The sequence below is a fragment of the Periophthalmus magnuspinnatus genome, chromosome 17 (genome assembly GCF_009829125.3).
Source record: "Periophthalmus magnuspinnatus isolate fPerMag1 chromosome 17, fPerMag1.2.pri, whole genome shotgun sequence".
Lineage (NCBI taxonomy): Eukaryota > Metazoa > Chordata > Actinopteri > Gobiiformes > Gobiidae > Periophthalmus > Periophthalmus magnuspinnatus.
This window is the reverse complement of record NC_047142.1, coordinates 15,508,364-15,532,179: the sequence shown is the minus strand read 5'-3', so window position 1 is coordinate 15,532,179 and position 23,816 is coordinate 15,508,364. Positions and strand designations below refer to the sequence as shown.

The following is a 23,816-nucleotide window of genomic DNA, read 5'->3' as shown; positions in this document are numbered from 1 at the left end:
TGTCTAAATTTCTCTCAATGCCCCCTCTCATTATTCATCTGTAGTTTCACTTATATATAGTCTAAGTAATGGTGTATTCTCTACTCTTCTTTCATTTGAAGATCATCTTAAAGCACAGAGGCTGTAATGAATAGCAATACAGCTGTCAACATTCAGTCAGTGCCTCATGCTAACACATTTAGCTCCTTAGCTTCACTTTTATCACCTAAACTACAGTCTCTGCCCCTGTCATCTGAGGGGACACAGCGTGAAGTGAGTTTACAAAGGTTACAGAGCACATTTGTTTTACTAAAGCTACTCTTTGTGCATGTTATAAAACTTCAGCGATTAAAAAAGTCAGAGGAAGCAAGCAGAACGGTGTGATGTTGCAGTGTTGTCTGAGTGTCTTTTTATTAGAAGAAAAAGATGGTTGAAGTTAAGCTTCAGATGAGTTGTGGACAGATACTAGACATGTCTATGAATTTGTGTGCACCTCATGTATATATACATGATATCATTTTATATATATATATATATATATATATATATATATATATATATATATATATATATATATATACACAATATACACACTTGATATTAACGTGACTGTTTGGCTTCATATTTAAGACATCAAATACACTGTTCTATCATATGGAAGCCTTGCTGTATTTTGTGCCAGATGCCCAGAACAGACACGCCTTTTTCAGTCACAAGCAAAAGAAATTACGCACCTATAAATTCGTAATCTACTGTAACAATTTAAAAGTTTTTCATCCATAAAACTAGTAAACCTGGTGTAAATTCATACATGTAAGATAAAGCCAAACCACGCACTTTAAACAAACAAACAAGCAAAATGTGAGCGTTTGGTCGCAGTCTGGAACCCAGAGTGCACAAGAGACATGGCTAGATTACTCAAACATGCATGGATGACGTATAAAACCTCTTCAGGCATGTTGATGAGGGAATGTTCTAACATTGTAGAAAAAAAAATCTATTTTACATAATACCTCCTCTTTAAAATAATGAGCTCACTACTAAGATTCCATCTACCGATTAATCAGCTAAAGGACTACAGCCCTACTTGGTTGTTTTAATTGTACCATCATATCCACTCTTGTGCATATTACTGGCCCTCTGTTGCAGTCTTTCCTCCTCCTCCGTAGCCTATTCTCTGCAGCCTGTTGGCCCACCTGTTCACACCAGATAACCGCGTCCGATGACAGAAGAAAAACCACTGTGTGTCCAACATTATTATCTCTCAAAGTCTCGTAACGCATCGTCAAATCAACCAAGCAGTAAATTACTCCACAGCCCCGACCCAACCCAACGCCCACAGCATACAGCCCCTCTCCGCTACATTGATTTTTACTATGACGGCTATTTCACTCAAGTACGACTTACAGGGCTGCACAATGTTGCCATCAGAATTTCAGTTTGAGAATGATCAAATCGCAAAGAATTGGCTGCAATTATTTAATAGACAGGATATTTTGTTCTTGGCAAGGGAATATTCATAGTGTATTTATATGGAAAAATCTTGTTTGTCTGTAGTTTAGACCTCTACAACATGTTCTGAAATGCATGGGATTCTTATATTAGTTTACCAATTAATATTTCAGAAATTAATTATATTTTTGAGCTCTGAAATGTTATCAGAGTTAGTTGAATGGAGTAATTACTGAAATACACATTTGATTTTTGGTTAATTATAAACTTACCAAGACCCATATTTATTAGATAATTCATTTATTTCATATGCATTAATTATCTAATAGTGTTGTCACAATTTTGATACTAAGGAAGACTCCATACTCAATACTGATTCTGATACCATAATGGTAATAATAAAAACACTCTTTCTTTAGACAATCAAGTGGGATTTTCAACGTGATATCGTAGTACTTTCTTTTATATTACCATGTGGCCTTATATCTGTGTTATCTCTCAGTCGTCCAGGTAGGCTCCATAGTGGTCCATGGGTGTATAATAGTCTATGTGATTGCTTTTATATTTATATATATATATATATATATATATAAAAGCATATTCAAGTGCGATATTACTGAAGACAGTATTTCACCATATTGTTTTCAATGTAATTTCACACCAGTTAAATTTTTACACCTTTTAAAAATGTGTTTCTTCAGCGGTGGGGTTGTGGGAGACGTAGTTGGACAGATGGTGTTGCTTGGTTACAATGACAGAAAAAATCAATATGTCTTCAGAGCAAAGAGGAATGACCCAGACTTGTTCACAAAGCCTTTGGGTTGAGGGCTCTGGCTATTTTTGGAACACGTAAGGAGCCAGTCAATAGTTGTGGGAAAGTACTAAAATAATATATATGCATTTAAGATAATGCAGTACCATGAGTAATAATACTCATAATGACTAATACTCATGGTACCACAGTTTCATGTTCGTAGCATGACCACAATATTTTGAGTTATACTTCTGAAAATACCAATAGTTTAAAGCAGGGGTCTCAAACTCAAATTATCTGGGGGCCGCAGGAGATAGAGTCTGGGTGAAGCTGGGCCGCATCAGGTATTCCACAAAAAAGGCTTTGTTAAAATCTTCTCAAACATCATCGCTGTTTTCAACATACATTAGGAAATACGTCAATTCTTTTGGATTTTATGGATATACATTGTAATTTGTTTAATCTTTTGTGACTGCAGTACACAGCGTGAGTGACACGTGTGTTTGGGGTTTACTGATTTGTCAGAACCTTCTACATGCAACATGGTAATGCCACACTAACATTAAAATAAATATTGTCCTGCGGGCCACAAAATATCGTCTTGCGGGCCCGCAATTGGCCCCCGGGCCGCGACTTTGAGACTCCTAGTTTAAAGTTAGAGCTTAGAGCATTAATGCCTTTTATTAATAGCTTTTCTCATTTGAATTAATTAGGATTTTGAGGTTGTAGTGACTAAAGTGGTTAGCAGCACATTCATCCACCAACTTGGAAGGCCGGGAGATCAATAACTGTTGGAATTGGTGCACGTTGTGTCCTTGGGCAAGACGGAATGAATGTGGTGTTTGAGTGGTGCTTCTGATTCTGCTTGATCTGTTATTAAACTCCAAATGGATATCCTGCCAATGACTAGGGAATGTGAGTGAAGTGTCTTGCCTAAGGACAGCAGTTTCTACTTGAGCCATTGCTGCCCCAATGAAGCCCCTGGTATTCCCAAGCAATCTATACAAGCAAGTATTGCCATGTGGGTGGAGGAGTTTATGGCGCAGATTGGCAGCCTCATTTGTGTTGGTCTACTCAGGGTCGCTGTGGTTACAGAAGTAGCTTACTCTCTCCTGGTGTGGAGTAATTAAAGGCGCTGTTCCTGACCAGTGCAGTGGTCAAAACTTATTCCTCACTTACCTTATGCATTTCAAAGATCCTAATTATTCACTGCAACGAATTTACAAGCACTTTCAGAGACCAGCGTAGCAGAATTTTGAGTCAATAAAGACAAAGACATTAAAATGTTCTATAATTAGATGGAGACCATATGCAGTGGACGCATTTTGACCGCAAGCGTTGCTCATACATCTGTACTGGGGCATGAATTGTTGCTCAAATACATGGAGAAAAAAATCTAGTACTGGCCCTTTTAAATAATGCATTTTAAAGTGTCATCTTTTAGTGTCCAAAGAGTGCTATTAAAATCAAACACATTTTTCTTGCAAATGAACCTAAACAGAATTTCTCTGTCCTCAGGTGCCGGGTCGTGCTGCAGAGACACAGCTCCAGGATGTGGAGGCAGTAGCAGTGCCATATTATGGCCGCGTCCAGATCCTCGCGCGTCACCAGGTCATCTGTGGGGCTCAATGGACTGGACGAAAACTTCTGTGGCCGAACGCTCAGGAACCGAAGCATCGCTCAGCCGGAGGAGAGTCCTGTGTCTTCTCCTCCTCCGCGAGCCCGATCGCCTAAGAAGAGACAGGACAAGCAAGAGGGCAAAACCGATGCCAAAACGCAAGAGGAGAGCAAGCCGGAAGCCAGATCGGACGCTAAACCAGACATCGAGCGAGACGCGGAGGAGTCGGACAAAGTAGCGGACTCGAATAGCTCCTCTGAGGGGGAGCAGTGGAGCGCTTCGAGAAAAAGGGCCGCGTCTTCTCTGGAGAAAGATAGCGATACGAATAATAAATCTGAGAACTGTGAAAAAGCTGCAAGTCACGAAAATTCTCCGCAGATTAAAAGGGCCAGAAAGTGCTCGCGATCGGCCGACACTCAGGGACACGACGAGGAGCAGACAGTCCCGAAAGTGAAAGAAAATATAACTGAAACAAACGCGGATAGTAACGGTGAAGATTTGAGTATTTCTGATAGTAGTAAAGACGTAATTAAAGAGCTACAGGAGGAGGAGACGCGGGATGGACAAGTGGAGTGTGATGGGGCGAACACAAATTCCTACAAAGCGTCAAATGGACTTAAAAACCAGGACGAAACCAGTACGGAGTCGAGCACGAACTGTTTGCTCAATGGCGCCCAATCTAGTGGCGAGACGGCAATATCGACAGCGCCCTCTCCTGACCACTCTGTGCCTTGTTCCAATTCAAACATGGAAAGCCAAAATCAAATCGAGGAGTTTATCGTAGCAAAAGAGCAAGAGGTATCGGAAGTGGAGGAAGTCGATGTTTTGAGTGATCATTTGTGTTTGGCGAGAGAGGAGCAGGTAGTTGAAAGCAATGGGCAGACTAGCTTGATGCCACCGAGACAGGACATCTCCTCTCCCGTTATGAACAATAGCCCAATTATTAACCATAGCAACTCAGGTGAAGCCACGCCCAGTCCTTCCCCCCCTCCGGAACCTATCGAGTGCAACGCTACTTTTTCGGAGCTATACGAACACAGGTACACGCTGCGGACTCCACCCAAAAAAGCCCCTGCAAATGGAGGGAAATTATCACCAAGTTTGCCCTCCTGTCCCTCTCCTCCTGTTATAGACAATGGGCCAACTACAGAGATAAGGGAAGAAGGAGAGGTAGTAGTAGAGGATGTTCCAATGGCAGAAAATACTGAAGAAATCTGTGAACTCGGGGCGTCCGAAGAGACACAAGATGGCATGAGTGGTGGAGAGACTACGGAGGATTTAACTACCAAACAGGAGAAGTGTACAGAGGAGCTTGTATTGAAAACTACTACTGCTGCTGCTGCTGCTGTTGAGGAAGAGGAGTACGAGGAGGAGGAAGAGCCGGATGTCTACTACTTTGAGTCCGACCACCTGGCTCTCAAACATAACAAAGAGTATGTGGGGGGATATCACAGGGAGGGAGGGGGTGTCTTGTGCAGCTCAACAGGGACTGCATACTTAAAGGTTCTGAAAGTTTTTCATTCATTTTTCCCATAGACCTTTACAAACCAAAAAATGATATATATTACAAAATAAATATTACATATATAAATATTCTGAAACTTTACTCCAACATTACACTAAATGAAAATAATAACATTATGGATATTAGTTAAATACACAAGTCTCACACTGCATGAAACGTATAGTATGGGTCAAAAGGACGAGAGAGGAGCTGGTAGTCAAATTCAGAATAATATTTTACACTTTTTAGTAGATACGATTTAATTGCTTTCATATTTGAGATTATTTAACTTGTTGCATCTGACAATAATATTACTTGAAATTTGATAAAAAATGAATCTGCCCGTGGAGTGGCAGCATTTTCCATTGCCCCTGGTGGTCATCTGGGATTTGTAGAATCATAGTTAGTCATAACCTTCATTTTTGTTCTTCCCAACAGAAGAATTTTTGTATTTTACTGTATATGTTCAGACACATGTATTGATTTCTTCCTTAGTATCTAATATTTTTTGCTCTGAAATGGGGATGGGCAATTAATTTAATTAATCCAATTAAATTTGTGAAAAATAGCAAAATTGTGAAATCTAGATTTATTATCACTTCAGCAGACAATTGAATTACTGGCAAAATTTAATTTGAACAAATAAAGTTTATTGATTGTTCGTTGTAAATGTAAATTAAGGCAGTGTACATTTCCTTGTTATACATAATGAAAAGATCAGTAGTCACAGCTGAGTTAAATTAAAATTGATAGTAATTGTCCAAAAAAATGATTTTTTTAGCCTTATTACCAAGCCCTCCTCGCTGTGACCTCCACAGTTTTAAGTCCTGGTCTTGTACTCGGACTGTAATCAGTGCAGCTCAGGAAACATAGAATAGATGTGATCAGCAGTGCTTTGTGTGGGCTTCCTCACTCTCTCCACTGCGCACCACAGTAACACAGCCTACACTTGTTAAACCACGCTGCTATTATTACATTTATTTGAACACGTCTAAGAATAGCTTGTTCCCTATTGTTTAAAGTGCATATGGCAGGTTTTCAGTTTTCATGTTTAATTGTTACTTGGTTTGGTTGGATAGTACGTCCATTTAGTGTCAGTTTGTGAAAAAAAGATTCAGAAGAAAAAGTACAAAAATACAGGAAGTAGTGCTGAGTTATAAAACAGAATAGCTCTACTTATGTCAACAATGGAAATTCCAAAATGGAGATGGTCGATATCAGTTCCAGTATCGGCCAATATCGATACTGAATCGTCTATCGATGTTCGTTTTTTTATTTCCACTCATTACTCATGAGTAAGAATGGAAATAGAAGATATGGCTGTATGATTACACAAACATGTAACAAATTATTTTATATCCAAGATAAATACATTTTATTATTAATTTTACAAAAGTGAAAAGTTAATTTGTGATCTTTACATCAACTTAAGATAAATTTGTGGGCCTTGCTCTGGATTTTCAAACCTAAATATCTAACACTGGTACTGGCTCAAAATCCATCTCAATCCATCTGTACTCTAAAATGCAGGGACAATTTACAGACAAGGAATGTATTTTTTCTGGCAGTTTAGACCTTCATTTAACAAAATAAAGGTTTTGATAAACTTCATTTAAATTAAAAACCTAGCAAAAACTAGGCATGATTTTAGTAAAATGTTAAATATAATGATGTTTATGCCATATGCACCTAAAGATAACAAGATTTGGAGTGTTAATTTCCACCTTCATTCTGCTGTGTTCATTGAGAGTTGATTTTAGACTGCTCATGGAGAGGAGGAAATTACTGGACTGATTGCTCCTGCTTTCACGTTTCTCTCCAAAAAGTGCAGTTTCTAAAAATACAACTCCTTTCTAAGTGTTACCTTATGTCACTTTGCCTGTGCCACGAATCATGCAAAAGTAGAAATGTCTACTGAGCGTTATATAATATTAAAGGTGCATAGCATTAGCAATTTTAACACTAGTGTAATATCGGTATCATAATGAGCTGGATTTATTGCATTAGTGCTGTGTATTTTTTCTTTTGGTTGAAATGGTTGACAGATTTTATACATTATTTTAAGACATTAATGAAACAGCCTATTTTGCAGGTGTCAGTATTTATCATAGATGCTTTAGACTTGATTTTTTGGGTTAGTCCAAGCAGCACTTGAATGTTTTTTTTTTTTTTTCATAATGTTCTGTTTTATAGTTGCGCTGTACATTAAGATAGGAGAATGTCCCCTGAAAGAACAAAATATCCCATCCTTTTTATAGAAAAATCATGCTTTACCAGTTCATATTTCATCCCTCTCTGAATTGTTTGAATGAATTGCATAATATGTGTTATATTATGCAAAATTGACTTTTTTAAGCTTTTAACCATGTTATAACATTGTTCCCTCGTTAAAAACTTACCTGGGGTTGTATTTTACGTCATTCGTGCTGGCTTCAGTAGTCCTCTGTAAAAAGTTCTTTACCTCTGAGCCACACCAAATTCCCCTGGATTGTGATGTCATAGATAGAAGTCCTGTGCAGTTAGTGTTTTTTCATCAGTGCTTCGTGCTTAAATTAGCATGTCCGGACATGTCCCTCATTTCTTAATTTGTTTTTGTTTTGGTAATTCTTTCTGCTGCCATTAGCAAACTGCACTAGATCAGAGTATAGGGAGCAATGAGGCTGTGAAATGTCATGTTTAAAGGCCAATAACACTACAAGTAGTGCATAATATTTATATAATATATGAAGTTGTTTACAATCTGCAGTCGGAACAGAATTGCACTTTTTAAATATTTATCGCAAATCTAATCACAAAAATGCAGTCTGACTTTTTCCCAGCATCCTACAGCCCTACTCAATTGTTGTATGTAGAAATTTGTGGTAAATTACAACAGCTCATGTGATTAATTTTGCGAATAGATTAATCCTTAATTTAAGATAATTTTAGCTTCTGTTCTTCCTTCTAGAGAAAACTATTGGAATAACATGACATTCCATCTTATTTAACGATCTAATTCAGTTCAGTTTGTCAGTGGTTGGGTTTTGCTGAGTAAAGTAGATTTGTGGATCCATTGAGTGACAGTGACGGAGCATTTTTCTTGCTGAATATGACAAAGTGTCTGACTTGATTTATATTGTGTTTGCATGAACTTTCTACAACTTTATTTGAGCTCCTTTTCATTTATCTAGCAGGTTGACAGAAAATTCTTTTTTTGAATATTTGATAATTAGCATGATTAAGCCAGGTCTAAACAGAACTAGATCTAGTCTTAAAACTTGATATACAATAGTTATCTTTAACCAGGTGTTGTTTAAAGGTGCACCATGTAACTTTTCAGTAGGGGGATCTGCTACTTGCTTTCCCTGGATTGTTCCACAATATAGCATTAACTTATTTTCTATTCATGTACACCTCCACTAGCCTTGACAGTAAGATGAATTCTCACATTTTTTGTGAGTTCACAAACTCTCGGTAATCTTGAAGATTGAACTAAACTTTGAAATGTCACAACAGCGGAACAAGCTGAACAATCAACCACTCAAAATGAAGGTCTTGTTTGAATGTTCCCATCACTGGTTCCAGTCCCTTTCAGTGAGGGTTGCCCCAGATTTATGTGTGGAACTCAGTTCAGAGTCTGACCTATAACTTGGCTTGGTGGCTCTATCTCCTTGCTTCCATGGAGATGAAGAAGGTTAATGCCATACAGTGTAATATTTCTAGACAAGACAATAACATGGAGAGGAGCAAGTGATGGACCCTCCACTAGAGAAGTGACTTGGTGCACTTTTTAGTACTGGTATCAGCACATTTGAATGGACCTGTCGTAATTATCTTATAAGCATTTTTGTTAACTTTATTGGCTATTTGAGGCACAGTTTTTGCACTGAACATGGACTTTTCAGGACAGCCTTGAACCAGAACAACCGTGACATTTTAATATTATGATTTATTTCTTACTATTTGAGCCATATTTGAGCACTAAGTGTTTTCATTCACTGCAGTAGTTTGTTTTGCTCGTTACTATTCTCGGAGCAGTAAAGGCCATGACCTCTTACACATTGTCACAAATCAAGTTGACTCATACAAATGCATTACTTCCTCTCTGTGTTTTCAAACCTCTCTTGGATAAATATGACGTTTTGTGCATTGATTTTTGCTCCTATTCTTTTGGTGCTCATTGATTTTCTTCGACCCACTGCGCACATGTATTAATTTGTGTTACTGTAAGATAGTGCTGGAAAAAACATAATTGTTTAGAAAAGCTATGGTTATTAACTATTTAAATACATTCAGAAGTTGTACACATGTAATTAATGTTTAGAATGTTTATGATTCCTTTTTAGACAGGTGCCTTTGCTCCAAGTGGCAGCATGAGACCATAATATTTTTATAAGGCTTTTTTAAATAATATAAGTGTTATTCAATATATTTTTTTTTTCTCCCAGGCAATCTCATTATCCTACTGCCTCTGACAGATTTAACACAGCAGCATAGAAGGATGGGTCAAATGTAGAGGACACATTTTTCTACTGGGACAATAAAGCGTACCTAAAGGGCGTACCTAGGGTAATGCGTAAAATCAAGTGTTTTTTTTTTTTTTTAGCTTTCTACCATATTATAACGCTGTTCCCTCATCACAAACATGCCTGAAGAGGTTTTATGTCATGCATGTTTAAGTAATCCTGCAATCCCTACCGGGCAATATTCAGACCCTCCTTATGGTTAGCAGTACGATCCTATACAAAGCTCAGCCCATGAGTCTACGTCACTCATGCTCCTGTGCAGCCATTTTCCATAGATATAGAAAAGCATGGAACAAAACAAAACACTACAACTTCACAAGGCTCACGTGATGTGCAGTAGTTTTATTTACAAAATGCATTCCAGTTGTGATGTGATGGCGTTCTGAAGCGAGAGTGACTTAGTGTGGAGAGCAAAAGGAGGGCATACTTGGAGCATCAAAAACTAAACTGAAACTTAGTAAACATGTTAAGATAAGATAAATGTGTTGTTTTCCCCAAATATAACTTTTCCAAAACAAATAAAAGGTAACACAGTGATACACTTCTCTGGGGTATTAACTGCTAACACTCAATATATTTGTAATACCCCTTTAATCTTTACTAGGGCTGTTGCAGTTAAAGGTGCTATAGATAAAATTTAATCTTGTGAGGTTTTAACCATGTTAGAATGCTGTTGCCTCCCCAAAAAACCCAAAATGCTTTGTTCCACCTTATGATGTCTTGAAATGGTAATTTTCAAGGTAGCAATGTCTGGACTAAAAGTATCCAAATGATGATGATGAATGAACGTGTATGGAGTTTAAAAAACATAGTGGAACATTTCCTGTATTATCACATGACATCACAAGGTGAAACAGAGTGGATTTTCTTTTAAGTCTGCCCCTCCTACATAATACATAAAGCCCGTACACCAATGGTCAAACCTGTCTGCTTGAGACTCGAGCCCCCTGACTGAAGGAACACGCCAGCGTTTAGCTTTAACACAGACACAGCTTTTCTTAAATGGGTGGAGGCACTTTTTTCTCTCTCACCACTATCCTCCGATACATTTTCCCAGGGTCTCTGCAGCAAAAAGCTGCATAAACATGAAATGGTTTATAGTTGAATAGTAAAATTACACCAAACATGTGCAAGGAGCCTCATTAAAATGCAAACTGCGGTTACCGTGGTCACTGGAGCCCATGTGCGGTGTGATTGATCATACCAATGTTGCGGTTTCCATAGCAGCCCTAATCTTAACCTTAACCTTTTGCAATTTAGCAACTAATTGAAGAGAATAATCTCTATGATCTCTATTTGTAATTGTTGCAGCTTTATCTATTACCTATCAATACTTCAATCACAATCCAGATGTGATCATTGCACAGCCCTACACTTTCAAGGTGTTTGAGTACCTCTTGAGTTATTATAGCCGCTCACTCACACTTGTCCTCCTTCTCGAGGATCTCTGTGAAAAGGTCATTTTACTTTAATGAACACATTCAGTGCCAGAGTAAGGTCGAAGCGCTGTTTAATTTTACCTCCTCTGCCCCCATTACCTGTGGTGTGCCGCAAAGTTCTATATTAGGTCACATTCTCTTTTCTATTTACGTTCCTCTTAAGACACGCTATAGTCCACCATAACATGTCGTTCCACTGTTATGCTTGTGGCACACAGATACAGTGGTCCCTCGTGTATCGTGGGGGTTACGTTCTAAAAATAATCCGCAATTGGTCAAAATTGCAAAATCCTCAGCCAGGCATTAACATTTTCTCAAATTTGTCTCTTGTTTAAACACTCGCAAAGTTCAAAACTTCATAGTTTTAAAAAAATGCGTACAATATTATTGAATGAAGCCAAAGATCAAGACCTGTTTCCAGACCCAAACATTTGTTTGAGAAATAAAAATATAAACGTTTCCTATACTGTAAGTAAAAATGATAGCTTTTAGAAATACTGTTGGTGCTTAACGTTTCATCGACATTGTGGGTTTTGCTGGGAGAAAACTTGCAAACATACAGCACTTCAGCGTCACTGCGATCAAACATTTATGTAAATTTGGCTGAACACATTCTGTACTGTACAGGAGACACGGCACGGAGGAGACTGATTGATAGTGGTCTGCAGTCCCTTAGCCAATTAGGACGCAGAACACAATGTACGTTCATACGATGTAAAAATGTATGCAAAGTTACACAAAAAAAAAATCTGCGAAACAGCGAGGCTGCAAAAAGTGAACTGCGTTATAGTGAGGGACACCTGTATACCTTCTGCTGAGACCAAACAAGCTTGGCTGCTGTGTTAGACAGCTTTAACGATGTGAACAGGTATCCTCATCAATCCACCCCAGTCCATTTCACATATTCAGAACTACCTTGGCTCACTCTCCACGAACATAACTCCCTCTGCCAGAACTGTCAGTGTATTCTTTGACTCCCATCTTACTTTCCTATTCCCCCCCCAATCTTTATAAAGTTGTCAACTCTCTCATTTTCTCCAGACTCGACTACTGTAACTCCCTTCCCTCCTCTCTGGTATTGATAATAAATCTCTCTCGTGCCTCCAACTTGTTCAGAATGCAGCAGCTAGACTTCTCACCGGTTTTAATTGACCACAACACATCACCTCTGCTTTAGCTTCCCTTAACTGACTGGCTATGCAGTTTAGAATTGATTTTAAGATTTTGTTACTTTTAAAGCTTGTTTACCAAGTGCACCAAGTTACATTTCAGAACTTTTAATCCCCTTTTCGCTCAGGATGAAGGGTGATCAAGCCTTTTTGATATTTTTATGTGTGCATCTTTTCTTTTTATTTCTATGTTTTGTGTTTTTTACTTTCTTGTGAAGCACTTTATATTTTTTAAAGGTGCTATATAAATAAAGATTAATATTATTATTATTTATTAATGTAGGGGCATTTGAAAACCATTTATGTGTGAATGGACCGGAAAGGATATTTATTCATATTGGCTGGTCTCAAATTCTGAATTATGGAGTAGGGTCACTATACAAAAATGTATGAAAATTCGATTTCAATTCTAAGACAACAGAATGTCATTAAATGGTACTTTCTTTTATATTACCATGTGGCCTTATATCTGTGTAATCCCTCAGTCATCCAGGTGGGTGCCATAGTGGTCCATGGAGGTATACTAGTTTCTGTGGTCTTTTACTTCTGAAAACTGTTCTGAAATGGAACTAAAACTATTTCATTTCTGACCTGTGAATTATTTTTTGTATCGATACCTGCTCAAATGAGTATTTACTAGTTAGTAGTTACTAGTTTTAGTATCGCTCTAGTACCTGATTTTTGATACTTTTGACAACCATAAAGTGGAGCAGGTTGCTGTTTATTTGCAGGAATTTCAGTCTCTTTCCTTGTCATTGTAGGGCTGCAAGATTAATTGCAATCAAATCAAAATTTGCAATTTGAATGGATACATTTAGGAAAACAGAAAGGTTACAATTTTTGAAATACAGTAATTTCCTCCACAAACAACAAAATCTCCTGTCTTATTCTGCATAAAAACTCCTAAGCCTGTTGTTAACATCTGTACTGAAAACATGTTCTGAAGTGTGATCCTTGTGTTAGTTTGTCAGTTCATTTTTCAGTCTTTTTCAGTTCTTCTAGATGCATTGAAAATGTGAGCTTTGTACAGAATCCTATTTTAAAGCATAAATTGCGAATGTAATCACAATGTTGGTCAGGAGTTATTTAGCTCTGGATCCTGGACCTAAAATCTGAATTGATAATTGATTTTAAACCAAAATCTGTGCTGTACAGAAAATGATAGTTCAGTCCTAGTATATAGTTAGTACCATAGGCAGTTATTTATTTGTCCTGAGTTGGTCCAGATTTGAAATCAGATGTATACACCAGGACTTCTTAAGTTTAGAATATGGAGGAGAAAATTATTTGGAGTCATTATACTATTTTTTTCTTCTTTCTTTCTTTCTTTTTTTTTTAAAGGTCCTATTTTAACCAAGACTGATTCTTGTGAGTTTTTGTCTATATTAGAATTAGAATGTTGCTACCTCATCAAAAACAAACCTGGAGTTGTTTTGTTTCATTAGCACATGTTTGAGTAATCCTGCATTATTAGTCTGTCTACATCTCCAAAGCTCAAAATGCTCTATTTGACATTATGATGGCATAGTGGTAGTTTTCAAATTAATGGCTATCTTTTACCTTTAGTTTAGTAGACATGGGCAATTTTAATTCAATTCATTTTATTTCTGTAACGCCCAAAATCACAACAACAGTTGTCTCGAAGGGCGTTCATGTTTTGGTTGATGGGGGAACCGGAGTACCTGGAGGAAACCCATCCAGACACGGGGAGAAACATGCAAAACTCCACACAGAAAGACCTGGGCGACCCGGGGATCGAACCAAACCTTCTTGCTGTGAGGCATGAGTGTTGCCACTCAGCCACCGTGCTGCCTACACACAAAAACAAACAGGAAAAATGAAACAACAGGAAAAATCAGACAAAACAAGAAAAATCGGCCAGGCGAGGAGGAGGGAGGGGGGCGGAGGAAGACCAGGCGAGGAGAAGGAGAGCCGGGCGAGGAGGATGAGAGCCAGGTGAGGAGGAGAGGGAGGCGGGTGGAGGAGGGCCAGGCGGGGAGGAGGAGAGGGTCCAGCTGTCATCGGGGCATCTGAAAGAGTTACACTCCACAGGGGGAGTGGGACAGGGGACAACATGTGAATAGCAATTGCTGATGAGAAAATAGGACAAAGCAGAGGATAGTGCTCAGGTTGCCATACTTCCCCCAGCTAGTTATCTCCTACTGCAGCCTGTCTTATCCCGGGTTTTAATGTCACTCCCTAACTCCCTCACTAAGTAACCTGGTCATAAGCTATACCGAAGAGGAAGGTTTTAAGCCTGGTCTTAAATACAGAGACTGTGGGGGCCTGTTTAACATCAGCAGGGAGTTGATTCCATAGCACAGGAGCTTGGTAACTGAATGCTCTCCCTCCCACTGTACTTTTGGACACTCTAGGAACCACTAATAGTCCTGCATTCTGAGAGCGGAGTGCTCTGTTTGGCTGGTACGGGACAATAGCATCTTGCAGATAGGATGGGGCCAGACCGTTTAGGGCTTTGTATGTCAGGAGGAGGACTTTGAATTTGATTCTAAGCTCGACAGGAAGCCAGTGCAGATATTTTAGTACAGGACTGATGTGGTCTTTTCTTTTAGTTCCTGTTAGGACTCTGGCCGCTGCATTTTGGACCAACTGGAGGCTCCTTATAGTACTTTTGGGGCAGGCGGCGAGCAGAGAATTACAGTAATCAAGTCTGGAAGTAACAAATGCATGGATGAGTTTTTCAGCATCGTTTTTAGGTAAAATATTTCTAATTTTAGTTATATTTCGCAGGTGAAAGTATGCGGTTTTACAAGCTAGGTTTATATGGGCTGTGAATGAGAGATTTTGATCAAATAGGACTCCAAGATTTTTTACAGTAGGGCTAGAAGCTATATTCACAGTGTCGAGTGAGATTATCTGGTCCCACAGAGAATCTCTTTGACCTTTGGGACCAACGCCAATGACCTCTGTTTTTTCAGGATTTAAGAGCAGGTAATTCAAGGTCATCCAGGTTTTGATGTCCTTCACACAGGCACTGAGTTTATCTATTTGATCAGTCTGATTTGGTTTCATGTACAGCTGAGTGTCATCGGCATAGCAGTGAAAATTAATGCCATGTTTTCTGATAATGTTACCCAATGGCAACATATACAGAGTAAATAGGATTGGACCAAGCACAGATCCTTGTGGAACTCCACAGGCTACTTTAGAACAGGGAGAGATGCTCTGGTTTATACTAACAAACTGGTACCTATCTGATAGATAGGATTTAAACCATTTGAGGGCGGTCCTTCTGATTCCATTGTCACATTCTAACCTCTGTAGTAGAATGTTGTGATCAATGGTGTCAAACGCTGCACTGAGGTAGAGTAGGTCCAGGACTGAAGCCAGCCCGTTATCAGCAGCTAGTAGTAAGTCATTTGTTACTTTAAGCAGTGCAGTCTCTGTGCTGTGGTGAGCTCTGAATCCAGATTGAAATTTTTCAAATATATTATTGTCCTGCAGGTGGCGGCAGAGCCGTTTCACCACCACTCGTTCTAGAATTTTTGAGAGGAAGGGAAGATTAGAGATAGGTCTATAGTTGGCTAGTTCATCAGGATTTAGGTTAGTTTTTTTCAAAAGGGGTTTAATCACAGCATACTTAAAGGACTGAGGACTTGCCCATTTTCTAACGACATATTTATTATGTTATGGATGGAATCTATTATTAGGGGGAGGGCTTCTTTGAGGAGTCTGATTGGAATAGGGTCGAGCAAACAGGTTGATGGTTTTGACGACATGATGACTGAGGTAATCACCTTATCAACAGGAGTAAATTTATGGCTATTATTATTTTATGGCTGAACTTATACAAATGATTCTAGTGGTAGTGTATGGAGTTTAAAAAGACAGTGGAGCACTTCCTGTATTGTCATATGACATGAGTGTTTTCTGTTTAAGAGAAGAACTCTCTCAAACAAATCTTTAACAGCAGCCAATAAGAACAGGGAAGATTTGTCATAACTTAAAATAACTTTCTGTTTAACATCTTTAGCGCCCCAATGCTATATTTATCAAAATTTAACACAACAATGTATAATTCATAGTTTTGCCAGTGTCAAGTTCAATAATGCAGTGTCTTTCAACTTTACTGCACAACCTTTTAGCTGAAAAGATTCTGCAACTAACCACAAATTAAAACCTTACCAAATTAGCCTATTTTGGAAAAAAAAATGTGGCGTGGATATTGTCATTCGGTCTGGTTCTTGTTTTTTCTTTCCCAGTTTAGAAGCTTCATCAGGCACTTTTCAAGGCACTCCTGGTAGGGCTGCACGATTTTGCAATCTAACTGCATTTTTTTTTTGAAAATTTGTGTGGTCAGGTTACTTTGTAAAACTAATCAGTTACTAATTACTGATTATTCCTTCTAAAAGTAATCTAATTACTACTCTGATTATTTTAACAGTAATTAAATTACTGATTACTATGTTACTTTGAAAAAAAGAAACCATGCAGCTCAGGAACCAACTTAATAAAAAGCATGAATTCCTCACACTTTGTTATCGAGCCACATTTCACACAGAGGCGACACTCCTCCATAAACTGATATTTGTGTTGTTTTGGTTCACATCTGGTCTGCGTCTGACACCAGAAGATGACATCCTGTGCTTTATCTTTTTTGTTGTTTTACAACAGTTTTATGGAGACACATTTTGGCAGGGAAACACTAACTAAAAGTTACTGGCACAAGTAACTGGCACATTACTCAATTATGATTTGTAACTATTACGGCATTACTAAAAAGAAATCACATTACAGTAATGCCTTACTCTCTAACTAGTCTACTGCCCAACGCTGCTGACAAGTATTTTGATCGTGATTTGATTTGCAATAAATGTTTAAAAAGTAGGATTCTGTTCAGAGTGCACATTGTAAACAACTCCAGGAGCACTAACGTTTAAGAGTAGAAACATGATACAAGACAATACAGTACATGAATCCCATGTATTTCAGAACATGTTTGTAGAGGGACAAACTACAGCTTTCTCTAAGAAGACACAATATTTTCTTTTTTGCAGAGAAAATTCAAATATCCAATGGCAGCTGTTGTGATTTCAATTCAATCATAATGTATTGTGTAGCCCTAACACCTGGGAATATGTGTTCTCCAGCACACTGGTTGAAAATTAAGGCTATAATGTATGTAAACCTGTTCTGACTGGTTTCCCCTGATGTTTTTCCCTGTAGTTACCAGAGGCTGCTGCAGACCATCGGGGTCCTAGAGGCTCAGAGGACTCAGGCTATTGTGGACCTAGAGACTCTGTCCAGACACCAGCGAGACGCACTGCACGATCCCATCAGCTTTGTGGAGCAGCTGCAAAAACAGGTGAAAGAAATGCACAAACACGCTCTCAAAGAAGGTCATTTTGGTGAAAGACGCACAAGCAAAATGTTGATTACACAGAACTGTAGTGGTTAGCACTCACCTCACTGCTGGAAGTTTACATGTTCTCCTTGGCTGCATTTGAATGTCCAGACCGTTTTTACATAGTGCACTGGTTAGAGGTCACACCATTTTGTAGGTGTCTGTATCTTCAGTGTTTGAAAAATTAGTGCACTCAAATTACCCGCAATGCATCTTGAAAAGAAGTGGACAGCGATGGTCATTAGACCAGTTAATATAGAGCACAATGCATTCTGGGAGTTGAAAAAAGCAGCAGGTTAACAATACAACTGTATGACAGTGGATGCAATATGAGGCTAAATTCGAAGTACATTTTCTATGTTAATCTTGTAGGGCATTTGGATAATATAGAATCATAATGTGTTATCAGGTCTAAATAAATGTAAATGAAATCTTATATCCTGTGTCCCAGGTGAATCTGGGCCTTCCATGCCCGCAGAGGGTGGTCCAGCTGCCGGACATCTCGTGGGAGCAGTACACTTCAGGTTTAGGAGACTTTGAGAGAGAGTTCTGTGACAAGAAACGAAAAACCAGGAGACTCAAGCTAATATTTGACAAAGGTAAAACTAACAGAGCTCAACGTTTGACTCCTCAAGTATAGTATACTTTCGCCTGCTTTTTCTCCATAACTTATTTTAATCATGCAGTAAGATTTTGCGGCAGACAAGACGGTAATCAGGAAAACTCATAACCACGTCAATATCGAAAGCATAAAAATACAACTGTGGATCAAGTTTCAGAAATTGATTTTAAATAGAAAAAAAAGTTCTAGCAAAAGAAACAATTGGCATTTTCTTCTGCTTTATAACATTGAAATTAAAACTGGAGCTGAAAACCTTTAACTTATCAACTATGTCACTTTTGGTCTTCTGGTTGAGTGTACGCCACCTGCTTGTCATGAATGGAAATATTATTGCTTTGCTTGAAATATTACACCGTTTGACAGTATTACATTTAGTCAGTTACAGGTGTTTTTATTCCTCAGGTATATCTTGGAAGTTATGCGTTCTTACTATGAGCAGGATCTGACCTGCAACTATATTGACATATTTAATGCCATACTGTGGAGCATTCTGCTCAAAGCAATAATATTTCCATGGAGACGAGAAGATGGCAACCTACACCAGAAAAATGAAATAGAGCTCCATAACATATTAAGTAATGGGTGCAGTATTTATAATGTATGTCTCTCCTCAGGTTTGCCCCTCCGCCCCAAAAGTCCCGTTGAGCCCAAAAAAGAGGGCGAGTGCTCCAGCATGTATTCACCCTTACCCACGAGTGACGGTCCAGAGAACAGCAGGCAGACGCAGGTAAGGATATAAATGAGTTATGACTTGAGCCATAACATTTGCTCAGCACAATCACAACTGAGCATGAGACGCCATTACCCTGTCATATGCTTTGGACACATATCAGAGAGAGCCCTGTTTGGATTATTACAGGCTGGTTTTAGTTTAGAATCTGGCAACCCAAAGTGAGGAGCTTATTTGGTTGGCTGATTTGATAATCAGCTTGAGAACCAAAACTCAAAATATTTGTTTTGGTTGAACATGGGTACTTCATATCGAAAGACATAGATTGATTTGATGGTGTAGTTTTTGCACAATCAAACGTCAGTTTACACTGAAAATTTTAAGTAAAATATGTAAGAATACCAAAATATACATTTTCACAAGCATGCATTTCAGAATGTTTTTAGAGGTCTAAACTATAAGGTTTACAGGCTTTGAACATAATAAACCAACCAAATCAATGGATTCAAAACAAAATTTAGCATCTTTCGATTGGTCAACAGTCCTAAAAATGGCACCGTGTAACTCACAAATAGTTTGTTTATAATATCACTTAATTTCAGTCCAAAAAGGGTAGCTACTTTTTAAAAATAAATTACGGTATTAACTGCTAACATGTATTTAGATTACAGTGATATCTCTTATTGTTTTGAAAATGCATTTGGCTAAAACAATGTTTTAACATGGTTAAAACAGATCGCTTATCACATTACAATCGCTGTCCATTTCACAAGTTAAACTGCTGCACATTGCTTTAGATTAGTGAAGTCGTACTGTATTGTTTTATAGGGCTGGTAAAAGTAATTGTTTTTAGATGCATCATCGATTCAAATTACCCCTTCGCTCATTCAGAGCAGCACTGTAGCAGACTGCTGCTGCTGCTGCTGTCCTGTCGTCAGACAGTGACCTCTCAACTGTCACATGGTGACCCACGGGAATAACTCTCTGTTCAGGATTTGCCTGAGCCTTTATGTCTTTCATGTTTGAGATCTCAGGAAAAGATGCTCACACACAACACTGCAAGTTAAGCTGTTCCCTTAGCTTCTAAGAGCATGGATGATATCGACTTGTGGGGTGAGCTTTGTACTGAATCTTACAGCTAATCGTAAGTAGGGTTTGAATTGGGCTAGAGAGAGATCGCCAAATTACTGAAACATGCATGGAGGACATCTAAAACCTCCTCAGGCATGTTTTTGATGAGAGAACATTATAACATGGTAGAATGCTTGATTTTGCATAATGCCTCCTCTTTAATGATTGATCTTTCATTTTACTTGCTGTGATGTATGTGATGTATTGCTGACTTGCACACAGTTATCAAATACAACACATTTTCTCCTCCAGGCGCAAACTAGCCCCTATTATCATGACATTATTTCTGACTGTTACGCCTGAGTCACCAATCTTCTGCTGTCAGCCGCTCAAATAATCAGCTCGTTATCTCCTCCATCTTTATCTCTCTTTCTCTCTCTTTCTTCTTCTCTCTCTTTCTCTCTTCACTTCAACAGTAAACAGTGCTAAGGGCATTCATGAAAACATGGGTAACAAATTCAAAAAGTGAAACCACATTTTGATTGTGATTTAGTCATTGTTATTCATCAATGATATGACTGTGACTTAAAGCGGTCTACAGCCAGTCCTCCTCAGTAAGTATGTGGTTTGGAGCAGACAGGAGATTTTGGAGGAAGGCAGTATTGACAAAAATGTGTATCTTGACTTTATGGATTCACCAGTTCACCAGTAGTAGTAGTACCTCGAAACAGTAATCAAAGTCATTTTTTCTTTTGTCCATACGTTTATGAGGGACGGGCTTTCGGAGAGCCAACGTCCGATCAACACCTTGGCAACAAATTTGACGCTGCATGAAAATGTGTACTCGGTTGTAAAAATGACTACTTTATTCGTTATGCTGAAGGAAGAAACACGAGTAGTTGGTCTTTGGGAATCTGCAACAGAAATACAGCCAAAGTGTGTTTGTTTGGGAACAAGATCTTTCTAAAGACTGCTTCCAAAATGCTGGATATTTAGGCTTGGATTTGGACTGGGAAGCTGATTCCACAATCTGAACCTCAAGTGGGAGCCCACCATCAGTTCTATCATCAACAAGGCCCGGCAGAGGATCTACTTCCTGTGGCAGTTGAGGAAAGCCAAGCTGCCCGTCCAGGTGATGGTGCAGTCCACATCCATCACGGCGTTAACCTCTGCTAGAGCATTCAGACATCTGGAAAAGAAAACAAAGATGTTGATCAGCAATAATTGAAAATTATATTTATGCTGTTTTTATTTGTATTTTGGAATCTTTAGGAAATAAAACAGAGCTTATTCAACTGTATTACCACATGACTTCATGAGGTGGAACAGAAAGTTTGAGAGAAGAACTCAGCATAAATATGCAGGGTCAGAAAATAGCGTAATAAAACTGCAACATTTGTTTTTTGGAGGAGGATCTGCTACCTGTTTCTCTATGGGGTTACAGGTGCAAAACAAAAAACTTGACCCTGTGGCATCACCTGTTTGTAAAAAGTACATTTGTATTCTTCGGACACATGCTTCTGAATCCTAATGGTGAATGTACTTGTCTCTTGAACTGTTACACTTTTGTATTTCACTGTTAGTGTGATGGAGATGGACTGACGGGCAGATCATGTGAAGTGACACCAGTATAAAGTCGTCATTCAAACGTCGCTGCTGTCTATTTTTTCCTCAGTTTTAAACATGTTTGTTTATTTAGATGTACATACATGTTGAAACATGTTTGAATGTTGTCTTGTGCTCCACAGATGATCAGAGGGAGGATCTGTCACCCAAACAAACCTGACACGTTTAACCAGCTCTGGACCGTGGAGGAACAGGTACCAAGATGCATTTGAATCTTATGTTACAGAAGTACAGCCTGTGCCATTCAGTTTAAACTGTTAGCTACTAGTCCCGTCTCTCACTGATGTTGAACCATGTGAGGTTGTCAAAAGTATCAAAAATCAGATACTAATACTAGTATCAAAACTAAATACTCATTTGAGCAGGTATCGACACCTACCTAGACGACTGAGGGGTTACACAGAAAATCACATTCTCCTTTTTTTTATTATCATTGTAGTATCGAGTCTATTCCTAGTATCATGACAGCACTAGAACTATGACATAGAAACAACTGTCTAAATAGACAATAGGGATTATTAGAATGATTGTTACTCTGAGAGTGTTAATCTCTATACAATTTATAAAATGCTTTTTCAAAATCATAGATAAAAACATTAAGAAGAACTTATGTAAATAGCTGTCTAAGGTCAGCCACACATTAAAGGATTTTATGCTAGATAATAATCTGGAGTAAGTGTGATTCTGTCGCAACTTCTAAAAAGTGTTCTGAAAAAATAAAATAAAACAAAACTCAGTTATTTTAAACAAAGAACAATGTATATTGTCATCATGAAGCTTGCTGAGAAAAGGCAAAGGGTTTGCAGCACTGTCAACAAAGCAAAGGGTGGCTCGAATTTGAATGTAAATTTTTTTTTTTTTTAAATCACCCTTATTTCACAGTTTTTTCTTTGTTTCATGATTCCATATGTCCTGCTTCATATATTTGATGTCTTATATGTGTATCTAAAAAGTAGGCAGTAGTAAGCATAAAGAAAAAAAACATTGAGAAGTGTGTCCAAATTTCTGACTGGTAGTGTATAAAGTGTATAAAGTTTTCATTGTTTGTCATAGAAAAAACTGGAGCAGCTCCTGATGAAGTTTCCCCCGGAGGAAGTGGAGTCCAGAAGGTGGCAGAAGATCGCAGACGAGCTTGGCAATCGCACAGCTAAACAGGCAAGGAAACCTAAAACAAACCTAAACTTTTTAAAAACTCATTATGTTTTCAAATTTTGTCTCTGTTTTGCTTACAGTGACTCCTTTTATTCACAAATGTATTTTTTATTACATAATTTTTATTTTGCAGGTTGCCAGCAGAGTCCAAAAGTATTTCATCAAACTGACGAAAGCCGGTATCCCAGTCCCAGGAAGAATACCCAACCTCTGCATGTACACTAAGAAGGTATTAAGTCCACATTTAAGAGCCTGTATTTAATCTCTATACAACTTATGTCAAAAGCTGTGTCTGACAGCATTTTTCTTTTGTTTAGACAGGACTAATTTTTAGGATGCACAATATATTACATTATTTGGATTATTATTTAGTGTCCTCTGCAAAAAACTTGGATTTTTTTTTATAGAAAATACCTGTTATACCTGTAGTTTAGTAGTTCAGTCTTCTTTCTAGTGCTAATGCATTTACAGTTAAATTTGTTTACAATGTGTACACTGAACAGAATTTTACTTTTTAAACATATGACAGCTCTAATCACAGTTGCAATATTTTCCAGAAAAAAAATGCATTTTGTTTTGGTTTTTTTTCCTAAATTTGTGCATCCCTAATCAGAAATGGGTAGTACTCGGTTGCATTATTTACTTTCTAGCAGCATATTTTTACTCCTACTTGGGTAATATTTGTATTGAAGTAACAGTACTCTTACTTGAGTAAACGTTTTGGTTGCTCCTCCCACTGTAAGTAAGTCTACAAGTGACAAAATTGATGTTGACAATATGAAATGATTTGAACATTTCTGTTTCTTTCTCCCCTTCTTCAGATATGATTTAATTTGTCCCATTTTTGTCTCTGTTCTTTGAAAATACCAGATATTTTCCATTATTAATGT

General features: G+C 38.1%; 1 protein-coding gene across 2 annotated transcripts in view; it reads left to right on the top strand.

Annotated features, from left to right (window-relative positions):
• zzz3 (zinc finger, ZZ-type containing 3) overlaps positions 1–23,816 on the top strand; it is a 38,266-nt gene that overhangs the window by 6,494 nt on the left and 7,956 nt on the right. For both annotated transcript variants that reach the window (XM_033982897.2, XM_055228297.1), the window contains exons 2-8: positions 3,704–5,236; positions 17,608–17,746; positions 18,237–18,384; positions 19,022–19,134; positions 21,897–21,968; positions 22,828–22,929; positions 23,060–23,155. In XM_033982897.2, coding sequence (XP_033838788.1) covers positions 3,765–5,236; positions 17,608–17,746; positions 18,237–18,384; positions 19,022–19,134; positions 21,897–21,968; positions 22,828–22,929; positions 23,060–23,155 — 2,142 coding nt within the window. In that variant the 5' untranslated portion in view covers positions 3,704–3,764. The remainder of the gene's footprint in view (positions 1–3,703; positions 5,237–17,607; positions 17,747–18,236; positions 18,385–19,021; positions 19,135–21,896; positions 21,969–22,827; positions 22,930–23,059; positions 23,156–23,816) is intronic.